Source organism: Macaca mulatta, chromosome 4 (genome assembly GCF_049350105.2).
Source record: "Macaca mulatta isolate MMU2019108-1 chromosome 4, T2T-MMU8v2.0, whole genome shotgun sequence".
NCBI lineage: Eukaryota > Metazoa > Chordata > Mammalia > Primates > Cercopithecidae > Macaca > Macaca mulatta.
The window spans coordinates 14,371,583-14,393,171 of NC_133409.1; the positions used below are offsets into that span (position 1 = coordinate 14,371,583).

The 21,589-nt window shown below is 40.2% G+C and overlaps 1 protein-coding gene across 1 annotated transcript in view; it reads left to right on the forward strand.

The window, feature by feature from the left end:
- LOC700544 (uncharacterized) overlaps positions 1–21,589 on the forward strand; it is a 151,273-nt gene that overhangs the window by 63,426 nt on the left and 66,258 nt on the right. The window contains 6 exon segments of the mRNA XM_015137604.3: positions 723–816; positions 2,184–2,321; positions 15,468–15,625; positions 17,374–17,485; positions 18,882–18,931; positions 19,250–19,426. Of these exon segments, the coding sequence (XP_014993090.3) occupies positions 723–816; positions 2,184–2,321; positions 15,468–15,625; positions 17,374–17,485; positions 18,882–18,931; positions 19,250–19,426 (729 nt within the window).

A 21,589-nucleotide genomic window follows, 5' to 3' on the forward strand; every position in this document is an offset into this window, starting at 1 on the left:
TTGACAAAGTCTCATAGTTATGGACAAAGTACTGAGTCTCAAGGTGGAAACATGGCTACAAAGAATATTTAGATAGCTATTGGAACCATAGGAAAGAGAGAGAATTGGACAACATTTAGGGGGTGCTCAAAGGAGTGAGTCAGTGAAGGATCCTAAACAAGTATGGTCAAGAAGGTGAGAAGAGCCACGTGTGGTGGTGCATGTCTGTAGTCCCAGCTACTCAGTAGGCTGAGGTGGGACAGTTGCTTGAGCTCGGGTGTTCAAAGCTGCAGTGAGCTATAATTGTACCACTGCCATTCAGTCTGGGTGACAGAGTAAGATTCTGACTCCAAAAAAAAAAAAAAATCACTTGGTACACCTTTGATGCCCAGTTAACTACATATGTACTTCAAATAAATAAAAACATTTTGCTTAAAAAAAAAAAAAAAAAAAAAAGAGGAAAAACGGGAGAGAGTAGTGTAATGGTGATCAAGAGAAAATAATTTCCAACACTATGGGGTGGTCACCATAATCAAACTACAGAAAGATCAAGTTCAAAAAGGACAGAAAAGATCCCAGATCTCTTATAGCTTTCAGTGGAAATATCAAGTTTTGTATAAAAGTTACATTTGCTATTATTACTGACATTTCAGATCTGATCACATGACATCCTGTTCCATCATAATGGTGTCTCTTGATTAGTTGCATATCACATCAAAACAATTTCATATTTTTTGTTGCAGATATTCTCCTACTGCTCTTGTCTTAGCCATCTCTGAGGTGGATGATAACCAAATTGGCAAATTTAGTTTTTACACAAAGGAAGCCATTCTTAAGGTAAACGATTTATTTTTTAAAAACAAATGAAAGTAGAATAAAGCAATTTGCTCACGTATTTCTTTCAGAAGACATAATACTCTATATAAATTTAACCTTCATATATAAGAAAAGCTTCCATGGGACGGGCGTGGTGGCTCACACCTGTAATCCCAGTACTTTGGAAGGCCAAGGTGGGTAGATCACGAGGTCAGGAGTTCAAGACCAGCCTGGCCAACATGGTGAAATCCCATCTCTACTACAAATACATAAATTAGCCGGGCATGGTGGTGCATGCCTGTAATCCCAGCTACCTGGGAGGCTGAGGCAGGAGAATCGCTTGAACCCAGGAGGTGGAGGTTGCAGTGAATGAAGACTGCACCACTGCACTCCAGCCAGGCAACAGAGTGAGACTCCATCTCAAAAAAAAAAAAAAAAAAAAAGAAAAGCTTCCAATTTCTTAAATAATAATAATGGTTGTTTTAGTCCATTTTCTCTTGCTATAACAAAATGCCTGAGACTGGGTAATTTATAAAGAAAAGACATTGATTTGGTCCATGATTCTGGAGGCTGGAAAGTCCAAGGACATGGTGGCAGCTTCTGGCAAGGGCTTTTGCACTGCATCATAACATGGCAGAAAAGCAGAAGGGCAAGTGATTACATGCAAAAGAGACTACAAGAGCAAGCCAAGCTTGCTTTTATAACATCCTGCTCTCTTGAGAAAGAAATCCACTCCCACGATTATGACATTAATCCATTCATGAGGGCTCTAATCTCATGGCTCAATCACCTTCATAAACTTTTGGGGGACACATTCAAACCATAGTGATGGCCTTGCCTTATTTGATGTGCACATTAGCCTGGTTTGACCCATAGAGACCGCAACACCACTTATAATAACTTCTGTTAGATACTAAAAAAGAAGTTCACGTGTAGTGAACAATCTTTGCATAAGGTTTTAAAAATATACATTTGTTATTGGAGCTTTTATCTGGTCTTTCTAAACCTGGTGCTATTTTTTATCTGCTACTTGGATTTCTTTGCTTCTGTATGTGTATTTTTAAAACATTGATCTAATCTTGGCTTACAGGAGCCTGCCACTGAGCACATGTTTGCTAGTTCATCAGAGCCTATTCATCTTTTCCTGACCATTGGGGAAATCTAATGGTGTCCAGCTATAGAGCAAATCAAGCCTGGAGGCTGCCTTCTTGGAATGAAATGCTGCTTAGGGAGAGACCAGATTCAGTCTTATGGCTGAGTAGCAAGCATCCCAGCTCATTTGGCAGTTTGATTCATATATTTACATGTTGAATAAGTGGTGATCTCAACCCTCAACTCACTTCTTTATGCAAGAAATTCCTAATATTTTTCGTATTTTCTTCCTTTAGCTCTTGTTGCATTCAGGAGTGGAAAATATGCAGGTAACTCTTGCTTGCCAAGCTGCTCAGAAAAATGCTTTGATGGTGGCTGTCCAGCAGGTGTACTTCTATCACACCCCGCAAGGGAGCTGTCCTGCTAATGTCGAGGTAAGCCTGCATGACAGAGAAGCCAGAGGCATGTCATCACTCCCACCAGCTAATGTCAGGCTACCCCTTTCTTCCTTCCTTTTTTCCCTTCTCCCTTTCTCCCTTGCCCCCTAGTTTCTCTTTCCTATCTCTTTATCTTCCTTACTTTCCTTTTTTCCTCCTTTCCTTGTTTCCTGTTTGTGAATCAATGTATGACCAAACCCTTACTGGATTTCTTAATTTTCAGCGGTACTTTTTTCTGTATTTCTTGTTTTTTGGTTATTGAGAAATAATTAATGTGATATAAAACATACCACAGGCTGGGTGTGGTGGCTCACACCTGTAACCGCAGCACTGTGGGAGGCGGAAGTGGGTGGATCACAAGGTCAGGAGATCAATACCATCCTGGCCAATATGATGAAACCCCATCTCTACTAAAATACAAAAAACTAGCCAGGTGTGGTGGCACGTGCCTACAGTCCCAGCTACTTGGGAGGCTGAGGCAGGGGAATTGCTTGAACTCTGAAGGCAGAGGTTGCAGTAAGCTGAGATCATGCCACTGCACTCCAGCCTGGCAACAGAGTGAGACTCTGTCTCAAAACAAACAAACAAATAAACCACAACCAGATTATAGTATATAATTCAGTGGCTTTTAGTATATTCACAAGATTGTGCAACCATCATCACTATCTAATTCCAAAACATTTTTATCACTCACTCTCAAAAGAAACGTACCCATTAGCAGTTACTTACTTTTTCTCCCTCCCCTCAGTCCCTGGCAACCACTAATGTACTTTCTGTTTCTATAGATTTGCTTATTCTGGACATTTTATATAAATGGAATCATACAACAGGTGACCTTCGGTGTCTGGCTTTTTTCCCTTAGCATAATATTCTCAAAATTTAGCTGTGCTGTAGCATGTATCAGTACTTCATTATTTCATTGCTAAATAATATTTTATTATATGGATATATCACATTTGTTTCTACTTTTTGGCATTAGGAATAGTGCCACTATGAACATTTATGTATAGGTTTTTGTTTTGTTTTGTTTTGTTTGAGATGGAGTCTTGCTCTGTCACCCGTCTTGGAGTGCAATGGCGTGATCTCAGCTCATTGCAACCTCCGCCTCCCGGGTTCAAGCAATTCTCCTGTCTTAGCCTCCCGAGTAGCTGGGACTACAGGTGCATACCATCACGCTTGGCTAATTTTTTGTATTTTCAGTAGAGACAGGGTTTCACCGTATTAGCCAGGATGATCTCCATGTCCTGACCTCGTGATCTGCCCACCTCGGCCTCCCAAAGTGCTGGGATTACAGGCGTAAGCCAGCAGGCCTGGCCTAGGTATAGATTTTTATGAGGATATATATTTTTTAATTTTCTTGGGTATATACCTAGGAATTGGATTGCTCAGATTATATGGTAACTTTATATTTTACATTTTGAGGAACCGCCAAACTGTTTTTCAAAGTGACTGCACTTTTTACATTCCCATCAGCAATGTATGAGGGTTCCAATGTCTCCACATTTTTGTCAGCACTTGTTATTGCCTTTTTATTTTAGCTGTTCTAGTAGGAGTAAAGTAGTATCTCATTTTGGTTTTGACTTGGATTTCCCCATTTACTAAGACCTTGAGCATCTTTTCATTTGCTTACTTGACCATTTGTATGTCTTCTTTAGAGAAATGTCTATTTAAATCCTTTGCCTTTCTATAAAATTTGATGTTTTGGTTTTTTATTGATGAGTTGTAAGAGTTCTTTATATATTCTGAGTAAAAGTCCCTTATAAGGTATGTGATTTGCAAGTATATTCTACAGATTGTCTTATGATCTCCATTTAACTATTATTTCATTACTTGTTCTTTTGGTGTCATATTTAAGAAACCATTGCCTAATCCAAAGTTATGAAAACACTCATATGTTTTCTTCTAAGAGATTTATGGTTTTAATTCTTACATTTAGGCCTAGGGTCCATTTATACTTAATTGTACTATATAATGGGAAGTAGGGGTCCAACTTTATTCTTTTCATGTGGCTAATCAGTTTTCTCAGAACCACTTGTTGAAAAGACTCATCTTTCCTCATTAAATTGTCCTGGAACCCTTGCCATAAAAACACTTGACCATAAATGTAAGAATTTATAACTGGACTCTCAATTCTATTCCATTAATCTAAATGCCTGTTTTTATGCCAGTACTACTATGTTTTGATTACTGTAGCTTTGTAGTAAGTTTGAAATTGTGAAGCATAATCCCTCCAAATTTGTTTTTCTTTTTCAAGTTTGCTTTAGCTATTTTGAGTCCCTTGCAATTTCACATGAATTTTAGTGTCATCTTGTCAATTTTGGGGGCTTTAAAAAGAGTACATTAGAATTTTGACAGGGATTGCATCAAACCTATAGATTGAGTAGTATTGCCATTTTATTTTATTTTAGTAGGATTGCCATTTTTACAATATTATGTCTTCCAGTTCTTGAGCATGGCATGTCTTTCTATTTATAGACACACCTTGGAGATATTGTAGGTTTGATTCCAGATGGTTTCATGCCAATTTTTTGGTTTCTGAGTGCATATAAAAGTTACTTTTATATTACGCTGTAGACAATTAAGTGTGCAACACCATTTTGTCTTTAAAAAACCCAATGTACATATACCTCAATTTAAAATGCATTATTCACTTGCAGACCAAAGAATATTAAGTTACAAAAAAAGAAAGAGAAAATATATTTTTGCTAAAAAATGCTAATAATCATTTGAGCCTTCAGTGAGTTGTAATCTTTTTGCTGGTAGAGGGTCTTACCTTGATATGGAAGGCTGCTGACTGATCAGAGTGGTGGTTGCTGAAGGTTGGGGGTCAGGGGGTCTCTGGCAATTTCTTAAAATAAGACAAAATAAAGTTTTCCACATTAATTGACTCTACTTTTCATGAAAATTTTCTCTTTGGCATGTAATACTGTTGGATAGTATTTACCTACAGTAAAACTTTTTTCAAAATTGAATTTAATTCTCTCAAACTGTGCTTTATCAACTGAGTTTATGTAATATTCTAAATCCTTAGCTGTCATTTCAACAATGTTCACAGCATCTTCACTAGGAGTAGATTCCATCTCAAGAAACCACCTTCTTTCTTAGCTCATCCATACCTCCTCATCTGTTTAAGTTTTATCACAAGAATGCAGCAATTCAGTTACATCTTCAGGTTCCACTTCTAATTCTAGTTCTCTTGTTATTTCTGCCACATCTGCAGTGACTCCCTCCACTGAAGTCTTGAACTCCTCAAAGTCCTCCATGAGGGTTGGAATTAACTTCTTCCAAACTCCTGTTAACATGGATATTTTGACCTCCTCTCATGAATCATGAATGTTTTTAATGGCATCTAGAATGATAAATCTTCCAGAAGGTTTTCAGTTTACTTTACCCAGATCCATTATGCAGGGGTGTCCAAGCCTTTGGCTTCTCTGGGCCACATTGGAAGAAGAAAAATTGTCATGGGCCACACATAAAATACACTAACACTGACGATAGCTGATGAGCTTTAAAAAAAATCACAAGAAACTCATAATGTTTTAAGAAAGTTTACAAATTTGTGTTGGACTGCATTCAAAGCCATTCTAGGCCTCATGCAGCCCATGGGCCATGGGTTGGACAAACTTGCATTAGAGTAATTACTATCCATGGCAGTTGTAGTCTTGTGAAATGTATTTCTTTTTTTTTTTTTTTTTTGAGACGGAGTCTTGCTCTGTCACCCAGGCCGGAGTGCAGTTTTTGTGATCTCGGCTCACTGCAAGCTCTGCCTCCCAGGTTCACACCATTCTCCTGCCTCAGCCTCACGAGTAGCTGGGACTACATGCGCCCACCACCACACCTGACTAACTTTTTGTATTTTTAGTAGAGATGGGGTTTCACCATGTTAGCCAGGATGGTCTTGATCTTCTGACTTCATGATCCACCCACTCAGCCTCCCAAAGTGCTGGAATTACAGACGTGAGCCACCGTGCCCAGCCTGAAATGTATTTCTTAATAATGACTTCACAATATGACACAGAGACACAAGACATACTCCTTGATCCATGACCTGTAGAATGGATGTTGTGTTAGCAGGCACAACAACATTAATCTCTTTGTATGTTTCCATTAGAGCTCTTGGGCACTGTCAATGCACAGTAATGTTTTGAAAGGAATCTCTTCTTCTGAACAGTGGGTGTCTCAACAGTGGGTTTAAGATCTTCAGTAAACTATGCTGTAAAGAAAGGTGCTGTCATCCAGGCTTTGTTATTCCATTTGTAGAGCACGGGCGGAATAGATTTAGCATAATTTTTAAGGGTCCTAGGATTTGGGGAATGGTAAATGAGCATTTGCTTCCACTTCAAGTCACCAATAGCATTCATCTCTAACAAAAGAGTCAACCTGTCCTTCGAAGCTTTGAAGCCAGGCATTGACTTCTCCTCTCTGGCTATAAGAATACCAGATGGCATCTTCTTTCAATGGAAGACTGGTTTGTCTACGTTGAAAATCTATTGTTTAGTGTAGCTACCTCTATCAATTATCTCAACTAGATATTCTGGATAACTTGCTGCAACTTCTATATCAGCATTTATCACACTTCACCTTGTACTTCTTTGTTATGGAGATGGCTTCTTTCCTTAACCCTCATGAAACAATCTCTTCTAGTTTCAAACTTTTCTCTCATCCTTCATGGAACTGGAGAGAGTTAGGACCTTGCTTTGGATTAGTCTTTGGCTTCAGAGAATTTTGTGGTTGATTTGATCTTCTATCCAGACCACTAAAACTTTCTCCATATCAATAATAAGGCTGTTTTCCTTTCTTATCATTCTTGTATGCATTAGAGTAACGCTTTTAATTTCCTTCAAAAACTTTTCCTTTGCTTTCACAACTTGGCTGTTTTGCACCAGAGACGTAGTTTTTGGCCTTTTCCAGCTTTTGACATGCCTTCCTTGCTAAGCTTAATCATATTTAGCTTTTGATTGCAAGTGAGAGTCATGTGACTCTTGTTCTCACTTAAACACTTAGAGGCCATTGTAGAGTTATTAATTGGCCTAATTTCAATAGGGTGTCTCAGGGAATAGGGAGATCCGAGGAGAGGGAGGGAAACAGGGGAAAGGCCAGTCGGCGAAGCAGTGAGAACACACACGTTTATTAAGTTCATCTTCTTATATGGTGTGGTTCATGGCACCCCAAAACATTTACAATAGTAACATCAAAGATCGCTGATGTCGGATCACCAAAATAGACATAATAATGAAAAAGTTTGAAATATTGTATGAATTACGAAAATGTGACACAGAGACATGAAGTAAGCATATGCTATTGGTGCCAATAATTTGTTCAATGCAGGGTTGCCACAAACGTTCCACTTGTAAAAAATACAATATCTGCAAAGCATAATAAAGCTAAGTGCAAGAAAATGAGGTATGCCTTTATTTAGGTCTTCTTCAACTTCTTTCAACAATATTTTATAGTCTTCAGGATACAACTTTTATCCTTTTTTGTTATATATTAATTCCAAAATATTTCATTCCTTTTAACATGATTATAAATTGAATTGTTTTTCTTAACTTCATTTTCAGAGTGTTCTCTTATATATATACTAGTTCATTACTAGTATATATACAAAAGTTGACTTTCGTATATTGATCTCGTATCCTGCAATCTTACTAAACCAGTTTATTGGTTCTAGTAATTTACAGGTGTATGTTTGTGTGTATGTATTTGTGTGTGTGTGTGTGGTATTTCTTAGGATTTTCTATATACAAGATTATGTTATCTACAAGTAGAGATAGTTTTGCTTCTTCCTTTTCAATCTTTATGCCTTTTGTTTCTTTTCTTGCCTAATTGCTCTGGCTAGACCCTCCAATACAAGATTGAGTAGAAGTAGTGAAAGTAGATATTATCGTATTATTCCTACTCTGAGGGGGAAAACCTTCAGTCTTTCACCATTAGGTATGATATTAGCATTGGTTTTTCATAGGTACCTTTTATCGGGTTGAGGACATTCCCTTCTATTCTAAGTTTGTTGAATATTTTTATTATAAAGGGATTTTGGATTTTATCTATATATACTTTTTTTGTATTTTGTTTTTTTCACTTAACGATATATCTTGGATATCATTCCAAATCAGTTTATAGAGATTTTCCCCTTTTTGCAACTATATACTTCTCTTTTATGTATATACTAGTGAATGTAACTTACATGTAAAATTAAATATGGTTTTAAGAAATCAACTTTCCAGATAGTTTTAAACATTCTTTAAGCCTTGTGGATTCTAGTCAGCTCACCACATTAACCCCTTATCACATTTATCTACCTCTATTTACCCATATCTACTCTCTCTGTTTTTTTTTTTTTTTTTTTTTTCAGAGACAGGGTCTCACTCTGGCACCCAGACTAGAGTGTAGTGGTGTGACCATAGCTCACTACAGCCTCGTATTCCTGGGCTTGATTGATCTTCCCACCTCAGTCTTTCAAGTAGCTGGGACCACAGGTGTGTGCCACCATGTCCTGCCAATTTTTAAATTTTTTCTAGAGATGGGATCTCGCTACATTGCCCAGGCTGGTCTCAAACTCCTGGCCTTGAGCAATCCTCCCTCCCTGGCTTCCCAAAGCAGTGAGATTATAGGCATGAGCCACCATACCTGGCCTGTACTCTTCATATTAATAGGAAAGTACAAATTTATGAGTATGGCAACAATATTGAATGCCAAATACTTCTACTGCCAAATACTCAGTCCCATAGAAATTAACTGGAGTAGAAAATAGGGATAGAGTGAGTTACATAGATTTTTAAAAATACAACCCCCAAAATCTTAATTCAGTGCCTATTGTAAGTTAGGCTCAAAAGATAATACTGAGGTACAGTTCCTGACCTGGATGAACCTCTAGGCTGGTGTGTTTAAGGGGGGTAGGCCCACAAGTGGCTCAAAGACAAAGGCACAGAGAGGTTCAACAAGCTCTACAGAAGGAGATTAAAGGAACGAGAATACACATCTGGGGAAACAGGAAGGGCAGCACAGGGAGGGGGCATTTGGGAAAACCCTGAAGGATGAGTTTTTTGGCAGGCAGAGATGACCAGTTGATCATTCTGAGTAGAGGAAAGACCCTTCAGATACCCAGGCATGGGAGACAGAAAGGGCAAATGGGGACCAGGAAAAAATGAGAAGCCCAACTTGATAACTACCTATGATTTTCATACACAGTTGACATAGAGAATCCTTTACTCAGTCAATTTGATCTTGTAACAAATACCAGTATATAAAACAGATGTAAGTGGGGCTGTTCTGGTTGAAGTGAAGGTTGAGAGCTTATAAGTCACCTCCTGAGATAAATCCAAGGAGCACATGTTAAGAGATACCGGACAGGAGCACAGGACAGGGGTGGGAGGCGGGAAAATGATAGCCTGGAAAGACCTGCAGCATGGGGAAGGGTAGGGAGGCATTAGGGTAACAGCCTGGGAAGGTGGGCTAGGACTGTAATGTGGGTGCCCTGAAAGACCCAGCCCAGGTGTCATCTCCCCAGAGAGGCTTTTCCTAGTCTCTCAGATCACTAGTTACTTTATTTTCTACATATAAAATCATTTGTACTTCAATTATGTTTTCCACATTATACTGACTGTGAGGACGACCCGTTGTGTATTTTTTTTTGTCTTTGTGTCTGCCTAGTAGACAGACACAAAGACAAGTAGGAAATACCATTCATTGAATGATTGCCGAATTCACACTTAATAGAGATTTAAAATGCTGTAGACAGACACAAAGGCAAATAATAAGTACCATTTGTTGAATGATTGCTGAATTCACACTTGAAAGTTTTTGAGCTGAGGAAGGACCTGACCTGGGATTCTCATTAGGAATATTCACTGTGTTTGGCAGGTCGAAGGGGAGAAAGGTAAGTTAGGGAGACCAAAAGGCAAGAAGATGTGAAGTCGTGAGCCATGGGTGCAGCCGTGGGGATGAGCGGGAGGGATGGGTGTGAGCAGGAGTGTTGGAATGCATGCGGCACACAGGCTTGGGGTGAGCTCCCAGACAAGATTGAAGATTCCTACCAGGTTGCCACCCTCAAATGCACACCCTTCACACTTATCTTCCACCTGCTACCATGCTTCCCTCTAGCCTCAGAGTGTGAAGTGTTCCTCTTCCCAGTCAAGTTCAATGCCTCTCACCAACATTCTCAATCCATTTCCTTTTCTGAGGCCTTGACTCATTGGTTATCTTCTTTCCCTGTTGCACTTTCAAGCTTTTCCTCCATTATCTCTTTCCACTTACAAGTACTTCCCACATTCCACTTATGTGCAAGCTAGATTGTTTTCATCCTCTCCAGAAAGCTTAACTGAATCCTATGTGCTTCTCTGGCCAGTACCCTAATTATGACCTTTCTTTTTTATTCAGGTTTATTGAAAGGATGTTCTTTTTTTTTTTTTTAATTATACTTTAAGTTCTAGGGTACATGTGCACAACGTGCAGGTTTGTTACATATGTATACATGTGCCATGTTGGTGTGCTGCACCCATTAACTCGTCATTTACATTAGGTATATCTCCTAATGCTATCCCTCCCCCCCACTCCCCACAATAGGCCCCAATGTGTGATGTTCCCCTTCCTGTGTCCAAGTGATCTCATTGTTCAATTCCCACCTATGAGTGAGAACATGCATGTTTGGCTTTCTGTTCTTGTGATAGCTTGCTCAGAATGATGGTTTCCAGCTGCATCCATGTCCCTACAAGGACACGAACTCATCGAAAGGATGTTCTTTAACCGCCTAGCTCTATATCCTTTCATTGTAATGTAGCTTGCTCTTCCACCACACCCTTGAAACTGCTCTCACTAGAGTCAGCAATGACCTCTCAATTGTTAAATCCAGGGAACATTATTCGAGGTTGTATTTGACTACTTTCCTTCATTTAATGCTGTTGACCACTCCCTTGTCCTCGATACTCTTCTTCCTCTGCTTCTGTGACTCCATTCTCTCCTGGATCTCTTCCACGTCTTTGATTCTTCCTTCTTATTTTCCTGGAGTGGGGGACCTCTTCTTCACCCATCTCTAACATGATGGTGTTTTCCTGGATCCTCTTTTTAGAGCTCCTATTCTCCTTTCATATTCTCCCTTGGTGATCTCATCGACTCTTGAGGTTTAAAACCTCCAATATACTGTCAACTTTCAAATCTACATCTCTTCATGGAACCTCTCTCCCAAGCCCCAAACTAGAGTGTCTAAATGCTTCACAGATAGTGTTTGAATATCCCACAAACACCTCAACTCAGTATCAAAAGGCAACTCATTCTTCTCCCATCTAATTCTCTAGTATTTCTATTCTTGGTTAAGGTAGCACCATCTGAGTAGTCAGACAGGGTATTTTTGGTTTTGTTTTGTTTTTTGAGATGGAGTTTCACTTGTGTCACCCAGGATGGAGTGCAATGGTGCAATATCGGCTTACTGCAACCTCTGCCTCCCAGGTGCAAGTGATCCTCCTGCCTCAGCCTCCCAAGTAGCTGGAATTACAGATGCACGCCATGATGTCTGGCTAATTTTTGTATTTTTAGTAGAGACGGGGTTTCACCATGTCAGCCAGGCTGGTCTTGAACCCCTGACCTCAGGTGATCCGCCTGCCTTGGCCTCCCAAAGTGCTGGGATTACAGGCATGAGCCACCATGCCCAGCCGTCAGACAGGATTAAAATGTGGGTATTGTCCTCAACTCCTCTGACTTTCTTACCTTAGATCAATCAAGCACTACCTCTTGCCAATATCACACTCTACATATTTATTGAATATGGCCACCCTTCTCCATCCCCACTGCCTTAGTTCAAACTCTCATGATCTCACTTGTGTGACTGTAATGACCTTCTAACTGGCCTCCATCCCTCTGGGTCCATGCCTTACACCACTACCTCTGCCCTCAACCATATCTATCCTCCACACAGTGACCAGAGAAACTATACCTCCTTGATTAAACCCCTGCAGTGGCTTCTTGTAGACCAAAGAGCAAAACTCAACCTCCTTAGCTAGGCATGCAAGGCCTTCACTGCCTGACCCCAGCCCTCTATTCTGCCACTTCCCCTGCCCTCTATTTGAAGTATCCTAAGCATTTTGTGCTGTTTCATGTCTCTCTGCTTCTACTCATATTTCCCAGAAAATTTTAACCTTATTTGACTACATCCCACCCTCCCATGTTATTCTTTTGCCTCCAAGATTCAACTCAGTCATTGTATCTTCTAGGATGTGTTCATGACTCTTTTAACTTGGCTAAAGTGCATTTTGTGACTACTTCATTATAAAATGGTATACTGTGATACACACACACACACACATTGCTTCTCTTACAAGTGTGAAACAACAAGAGGGCTGATGACATAAGAAGGAATAAATGGTGGAGACAATGAAAGAGTACAGGGGAAGAAAGGGAAGGGAGTAAGAAAGGAAAGAAACAGAGAACAAATTGTGCACTACCACCAAAACCAAAGGAAGAGAACATTTCAAGAAGGAAAAAGTCACCAAAGATGTACAGATGACAAATAAGTATGAAAAGATGTTCAACACTGTTAGTCATTAGCAAAATGCAAACTAAAACCCCATTGAGAAACATCTACATGCCCTTTAGAATGGTTAAAATGTAAAAGACTGACTATCTGAGTGTTGGCAAGGTTGTGGAGGACCTGGGACTCTCACACACTGCTAGTGGAAATGCAAAATGGTGCAACCACCTTGGAGAACAGTTTGGCAGTTTCTTAAAAAAATTGAACATATACTTACCATATGATCCAGCCATTCCTCTCCTAGGTATTTAACCAAGAGAAATGAAGCACACATCTATACAAAGATTTTTACACAATATGTTTATAGCAGTTTTATTCATAATAGCCAAGAACTGGAAGGAATCCAAATGCCCATCAACAAGTGAATGGATAAACAAATTGTAGTATATCCATACAACAGAATAGTACTACTCAGCAATACAAAGAAATAAAATATTTATATCCACAATAATATGAAGACAATAAAGAGCACATAATGCATGATTGCATGCATATTAAATTCTAGGAAATGCATTCTCATCTATAGTTGCAGAAAGCCAAGCAGTGGTTGCTTAAGGAAGAGGTAAGGTGGAAAGGGTGCTATGGTCATAATTTGATTGTGATGATGGTTACACAGTTGAGTACATGTACCAAAGCTAATCCAATTGAACGCTTTAAATATGTGTCATTTATTGAATGTCAATTATACATCAATAAAGCTATTATTTTTAGAAGAAGAAGAAGGAGGAATCCAATAGATTTGAATATAGAGGGAAAAGTCAGAGAGTAGGGATTAAAATGAGACCACAAAAACTTCTTGCTGATTCTCACAGCAGTTCTGCTAATGAAATCAGGGTGAAAGCTAGAGTGCCAGAGTAAAGGAGCAAGAAGGGGCTGATAGATGTGTAGAAGGAGTGCGTGTTTATTGCTCTCGTATTAGTCTGCTAGGGCTGCCATAACAAAATACCATGGACTAAGTGGTAGGAATTTATTTTGTCCCAGTTCCGGAGGCTGGAGGTCTGAAATCAGGGTGCCAGCATGGTTGTTTTCTGGTGAGGGCTCTCTTTCTGGCTTGTACATGGCTGCTTTACACTGTGTGCTCACACTAAAGGACGGATGGGTGGGAAGCAAGTGAAGGAGAGCCCCGGTGTCTCTTCCTCTTTTATAAGCACAGCACCATGTCAGACTAAGGCCCTACCCTTACGACATCATTTAAACTTTATTACTTCCCAAAGGCCCCATCTCCAAACACTATCACTTTGGGGTTAGAACTTCAACATACAACTTTTGGAGGGACACAAACATGCAGGCCATAATAGCTCTTTAAGAATTGGGGAAGAAACTTGAAGGGGTAGGAAGATTAAAGAATAAAAAACGAAGTGAACACATTTGTAGGAAGGGACTTGGACAAGAGGAAGCAACTGAGAATAGAGGTGAGTATGAATACTGGGCATGGTTGGAATGGAGAGTGCAGGTGGGGGGTCAGGGAGTTAATGACTTAATTCAGCAGCTTCTGTGGCCCAGGCAGGCAGGAAGCTAGGCGATAGAAATAGGTGGACTCATCGAGTCCTCTCACAGCCCCATGTGATTGGTTGGGGGGTGGCGTTACCTTCTTTTTCTGGGTGAGGAAACAGGTTTTGAGAGGTTAAGAAAAAGAGACAAGATGAGCAGCTCAGTGTCAGCATCAGGATCTGATTGCAGAGCGTGTGCTTTCTTCCCTCTCCCTTCACTCATGACCTTATAAGACCTCCCTGATCCCCTGAACTACAGATGCTCGTATTTCCAAGAGACTGGGATACCTCAAGGGTCTTCAGAAAAAAAATCTGGTTGAAAACTTTAGATTTTTTTACCTAGGATCTTTTTTCTTTTTCTCCTTATGTCTCCTATGGTAATTCTGCTATGGGTAACTCCTTGTGTCTTTCATTGAAGAATGATCTTTCCTTCAAAGCTTTAACCTTTTTCTTTTAGTTAGTAGTTTAGAAAAATATAAATGAGTTCCATCCATCATGCCCTGCAGCTCCATAGCCAATGGAGCTGGAGTATTGGAAGACATGAATTTCCCTTTTATTTCCCCATTCCTCATTCCTTTCTCCCTCCTTCTCCTCTTTTTCTCCCTCTCCCTTCTCCCTCCCTTCTTTGTCATTATGTTGTGCATGGTGGCATATACAACACCCCTCCCTCTGCCTAGGTGCCCTGTGGGAACTTTTCAGATCTTATAGCCATGAAAACTATTATTGGTATTCCTTGAAAGACCTCTGTACACAGAGCACACTAGCCACTTTGTAGAATGGAGATTTTTTTCTCAGAGCATTTTAGACAACTGCACTTTCTTCTGAAAATAATCACACTAATGCCTCACCTCTTATTTGTGCAAAATGTTATCTCTCCTCCTCCACTCCACTCTTTTCCCTTTCGTCTCCTCTCCTCCTCTTCTCTTCTTTCTACTCCCCTGTCACATGTACCCAGGTCTTTCCTTGCACTGGGGATCAGTTGTGGCTGTGAGATCATTTTACAGCAGTACTTCAGGACTTATTTTATTATTTATTTACTGCCCAACACATTTTATACTTATTTTTTACTTATACAAATTTTTTACTTATTTACTGCCCAACACATTTTATTTACTTTGTTTTAAAATATTTTAGGAAATAAGTTCAAATCTGAGAACTCATGGTGGAATGGGCCCAACCAGAAGAAGACAGTCCAGAATTGTGAATGGTGTAGACGGCTCACTGATAGCCCCAACTCCAAAAGTCCCAGCTGCTCTTACTCATTCTCCAGAAAGATTTCAGGCTACCAAAAGGTACTGTACCTGGTGAGATGGAAGGAGGGATACTGCTTAGAATAACAAAAGTGTCCTCTTTTAAGTCAATTAATAAACAGTATTGGGGGGATTGAAGGAGTCTAAACTCTCGGAGTGACTAGCATCTTATATAAAGACCTTGTACAAATACTGAGAGGGCTCAACTCCTTCCAATATACTCCAGTCAATAAAGGACAGTGAACAGTTCCTCAATTTAACCTCTTCTCTTTTTCCTCCCCTCTTCTCTTTTCTCTTTCACTTCCATTCTTCTCTCTCTGTATATTTTTCAGACTCCAAAGAGTGTATATCACAAGGAAGGCCTTTCCAAATTCTCCAAATCTATTTAAATTGAGAAGCACTGTCCTCACTTTTTTTTTTTTTTTTTTTTTTTTTTGGAGTCTCGCTCTGTCGCCAGGCTGGAGTGTGCAGTGGTGTGTTCTCGGCTCACTGCAACCTGCACCTCCCGGGTTCAAGTGATTCTCCTGCCTCAGCCTCCCAAGTAGCTGGGATAATAGGCAAGCACCACCACGCCCAGCTAAATTTTTTGTATTTTTATTAGAGATGGGGTTTCACCATGTTGGCCAGGATGGTCTCATTCTCCTGACCTCATGATCCGCCAGCCTAGGCCTCCCAAAGTGCTGGGATTATGGGTATGAGCCACCACACCTGGCCTTCTTTTTTTTTTTTTTTTTTTTTTTTTTTAAGATGGAGTCTTGCTCTGTCACCCAGGCTGGAAGGCTGGAGTGCAGTGGCCTGATCTCAGTGCACTGCATCCTCTGCCTCCCGTGTTCAAACAATTCTCCTGCCTCAGCCTCCCGAGTAGCTGGGACTACAGGCATGCACCATCACACCTGGCTAATTTTTGTATTTTTAGTAGAGATGGCATTTCACCATCTTGGCCAGGCTGGTCTTGAACTCCTGACTTCAAGTAATCTGCCTGCCTCAGCCTCCCAAAGGGCTGGGACTACAGGCATGAGCCACTGTGCCCAGCCTGTCCTCACTGTTCTAACAAAGATTCTAACATTGCTTAGAATAATAGGATGGTGAATTATTGTCAGAGAAGCATGGCCTCTCCAGAGACATGTCTACAAATCAGAGATGCCCTATTCTGTGTGGATCTCTTTTCACCATGACAGAGAGAGACATTCATACTCTATAGTATGAATTACTTTGTAATACTCTGTATGATACTCTGTCTGAATATTCTGTAAATCATACTCCGTAGTATGATTAGTCTGAGTATTTTATCGGGGCCTACCAATGACACTCTAATTGAATTCTGGCAAATTTAGAATAAAAAATAATAACAGGCAAAGCAACTCTGCTACTCAAGATGCTGTTAGTCTGACACATGGCCAGAGTTCAAGTGTATTAAAGTCCACATTTCCAATGTGTAGATGGAAGATTTAAGACCAATATGTCAAGTCAAGAGGACCTTGGGAGTTCATTTCAATCTAAATATTCCTACAGTCAAGGCTAGGAGAATGCAAAGGGAGACGGGTAGTACAAACACTGGGCTTAGGACTGAAAAAGGACTGCTGAAGCACGCTTCAGGCACATGGGGTCCCCAAGCAGGATGTGACATATCCGCATCCCTGGTGAATAATCAGAAACACCTGAAGCAGGCAAGAACCATGGAGACACAGCCACCTGCCCTCCTGCTGCAATGCCCGTTATACACATTGTCTTTCTGATTCATATCCACATACCTCCTGCCTTGGGCTCCCATGTTTCTGTTCACTTGTCAGGGCTCCAGAGGCCTTTGTGTCTATTCAACTGGAAAAGGTGGGGCTGCGGGACATGATGCTGAATGCCTTCCTCCTGAGGAAACAAACCATGGCTGACAGAATGAAGAGCCCTGTGAGTGTGTAGTGACAAATGCTGCCTAAAGCTCTGGTCCTCTTTTGTATTTAAGCAAATGAAAATTCTTCACTTGGAATCTGTTGATCTGATGCTTTCAACCTATTTGACTAGAACCATTAAAAATATATTGTAAAGAAGTGAAAAGGGAAGTTGAATAAGAAGTAGAAAGGAATCAGTTCAAGTGGATTACAGTCATGCTTTAAAAATGTATGCATTTTCCCAATGCTGCATTTTTGTTTTGTCACTTTCTAAATGAACTAGTTTCAGCACCTGCACTGGAACGTTCGCCTACTCTTGAGTGACCCACAGGGGTTCGGGGATTAGACAAGGTAAACAATGGCTCTTACCCATCTGGTCACCTGATAACCATCTGGTTATCTTGGTTTTTCAGACACTACCACAATGTTTGTGTTTAAAGGTTTTTATATTAGCCTAATCTATTGAAAAATACTAAAACTAAAAACTTTATTCAGTAAAAAGTCTTCCTTAATTTTGCAAATATCATTTCATTATTAATTTTTTGATGAGAAAATCATTATGGTAATACCTAGTTATTTAGGAGGAAAATGACAAGATTTATAATTGTAGGCTTTCTTCCCTACTTGTGACTTTAAAGGAAAGACTTAAATTTACCTAATCTAGTTCTACAGATGGGATATGACGAGGGCCAGCAATTACTGCTCAGCCATAATAGAAGCAAAGGGTCCCTTCTAATAAGCAATTCTCAAAAAATATTGACCAAGTGGAAAAAATATAATCATTCATGAACTGACCTTCAGGATTATTCAACTCCTATCAGATCAGAAAGAGCTCAGGCACTATAATTACCTGTATTAACTGTGTCAGGGTCTGGGGACTACTTACTGGCTAATAAGTTAACCTGTTACTGTTCCATGGATGCTGACAGCACACAAGACTCTTTTGTCAGAGACAAAGAATTTTATTATGCACAGCAGAGTAGGCAATATGATCTTCATGTTTGTGTCAGTCCCACGGGGACAGTGTGGAGGAGCCTACATGCAGGTAGTGGCTTGTGTCACAGTGAAAATCAGTGAGCTTGGGGAACCTACCGCTTTTATAATAAGCCTGCTCTTTTTCCTGGAGGGAGACATTACCTTATCGCTCAAGACTGCTCTCTGCAAACACAACCCTGAGAAATGGTTGTGAGGTAAAGTGTGATCAGAGCCTTGCATCCTCGGCATACTCAGCAAGATGGGTAGGAGCGGGAGAGAGACACAGAGGAGTGCCTCCCAACAAGCTTAACCTAGAAAGAATGTCTCAGCTCTGTAGCCTTTTCCTGCTTGAAATTTGCTTTAAGTTTGTACACATGTACTAGGGTGGGGAGTTCTTATAGCCAACTGTCTACTAAAAATATCATTCTCCTTTATCACAGGATGAAATTGGAAAAGTCAAGAGAGATGTTATAGTTGAATATTGTCAGAAGTAAGTATAGTACATGTGAATAACACATGCTGATTTCTCTGATTCTGAATGTAATAACTAGCAGTTTTATTGGGTAAAATCAAGTTAAACTGTCCTTTGACATGCATAAAAGCATCGGAAGTGAAGGATAGGGGTCGTTATGAAGGGGTTCATGCCTCTGCCTTCAGGCCATAGCCACCTGACCCAAATGGAAATTTCTTCTTGGTAGAAGTACTCTTTCTCTTTGAAAAGTCCTCCAGGGATGTAGATCCTGGAGCTTCTGTGAGAGGTGGAAGAATTTGGATTCTCCTTCTGGACATCCTGTCTTCTGACTTTCAGGTTTAACCACCGCATGTCTCACTATGCTCTTCGGGGTCAGATCATGGCATACTGCAATAGCCTGAGAAATCTTCTGGAAGATTTTCCTACCATCAGGGACACCTTTTTCATGGTAGGGCAACCACAAGAGAAGAAGGGGTTGAGAGACTCCAAGGAGGGCCTCAAGGCTGACCCCAGGTGCGTAATTTCCTTCAGTGTTTATTACTCTCCTTCCCTGGCCCTACTTCTCCCTGGGGAGAGGCATGTTAAGTTTAATATTAAACCTTTCCTCCCTTTACTGCACTTGACCTTGATTTTCTTGTACAAAAGGGTAAAAGGAAGAGTTAATACTCCAAGAATAAGAGTATCTTTGTATTTGAACCCAGAAGGGGTTCCTTGTTTATGGGCTGTTTGACTGCTTTTTCAATCTATACAGTTTTGTTTTCCCTGGGGAGCCCAGAAATTTTTAATCAGTCACAACCCTTTACATAGCCAGCATCTAAAATAATCAAACAAATAAGTAAACTTGATCTTGAGCTGTCTTGGCTTCAAATATTCTGCTCAATGGAGTAGAAGAAATATTGAGAAAAAAAAATGATATACCAGTGCCTTGGATAAATCAGTGTCCTTCTGTTTATAATGTGTGTGTGTATATATATATACACACAAATTATATTAGTGATATTAAGTGATAAGAGCAGAGCTGCTTCCATACATACCATGCATTATCCAGTTTTCCAAATTTTCTTAACTCAGCCTACCTAGAGTTCACCTACCTGGATGGAGGAGTTAGCATATCTGTGCAGTCAGTAACCACACTTTCTTAAAAAAAAAAAAAAGAAGCTGCTATATGGTTATGTAGCCTCCAAACAGAAGCAAAAACACCCTGTAGGGTGAGCTTACCTCATTCCTCACTCTTCCCCTTGTAGCATGGAACTTGAGTAACAGTAATACTTAATACATACGATCATAAACTGGATAGATGGAAGGGAATTGAAAGATCATTTGTATCAGACCACTTTCCCTCATTCATTCATGCAGGTTTTACTCAACCATCATTTATTCAATACCTACTTAGCATTAGGCACTTTGCTATGTGCTAGATTTACAAAGGTAAATAAGTCATTGACTCTGGAAATAAATTCAGTCTAGTGGGGGAAAGCTCTATAAACAAACATGTAACTTCAAGAATAACATGTAAGAGGTATGCGAAGAGGTCTATGAGGACACAAAAGAGGCAGTGTTTTATTCTACCCCAGGGTTACAGAGAGGAATTCAAAGACAAAGTGATAGGAAAGTTGGAGTTCACCAGGAAAATGGGACTGATAGAACAGGTTAGAGAATGCAAGAAGTCCTTACGCCCTTGACTGACTGATGGCTAACTACCAAAATTGTGGCCAGTCCCACCTTGATACTTATGAAATGCCAAGTTTATGGATACCAGTGATTGGTTTCATGAGCTCAGCCATGCTTTCACTTGGGTAGATGTCAGTATTTGCCCAATGGAAAAATGCATCTGAGAGAAGAGTGGAGGCAAAGGTACTTCAGTAGACTATTTTGCTGAAGGGCTTGACTGGACACCTGTTGCCCAGTGAGGCCACAGTGTATCCTCTCATCACAGGAGAATCCTCTAAGACTTCTTAGTGCCATTTTGTCACCTATCCTCTAGCCAAGTTAACTATTTATTAGCCCAGTCTACAGTTGAGATTGAACTTTAAAAATAGTTTAGCCAGGCACTGTAGCGCATTCCCGTGGTCCCACCTAGTTGGGAGGCTGAGGTGGGAGGATCAGTTGAGCCCAGAAATTCAGGCTGTACCGCACTATGATCATGCCTGTGAATTGTGACTGCAGTCTAGCCTGGGCAACATAGGAGACACCATCTCTAAAAAATTCAATAAATAAGTTTTTAAAATTAAAAATAGTTTCCAGAATTCTAACCATGAACTTGCCAACATTTGTGTTTTGGATAAAATGTATTCAGGGAGTCCATTTTTATTTCTGATCTGTTTCATTTGCAGCAACTATGTAAGTTGATCCGGATATGGAGAGGAGGGAAAAATCTACCTTACAGGTCTTGCTCTATTCCTTTATTATTTCTTGTAGATGCTGTGTGTTTTCTAAAGATTAAGGGAAACGGTGAAGCCTAGACCCCTCAATCATCTTGTCAGTTAATGTGTGATAACTTCAGGGTAGGGTCTTGGGCCAGTAAAGTATGAGCAAAGTGAGTGCCCACTCAGAGCCTGAGTCACACAGTCAGCCAGCAGATGAGCTGCAGCTGATACAGGCTCAGTGTTTCTCTCCTACACCCATCTCCTGCTTCCTAAACTCTCTAGATGTTAACATAACCCTTTTAATACACTC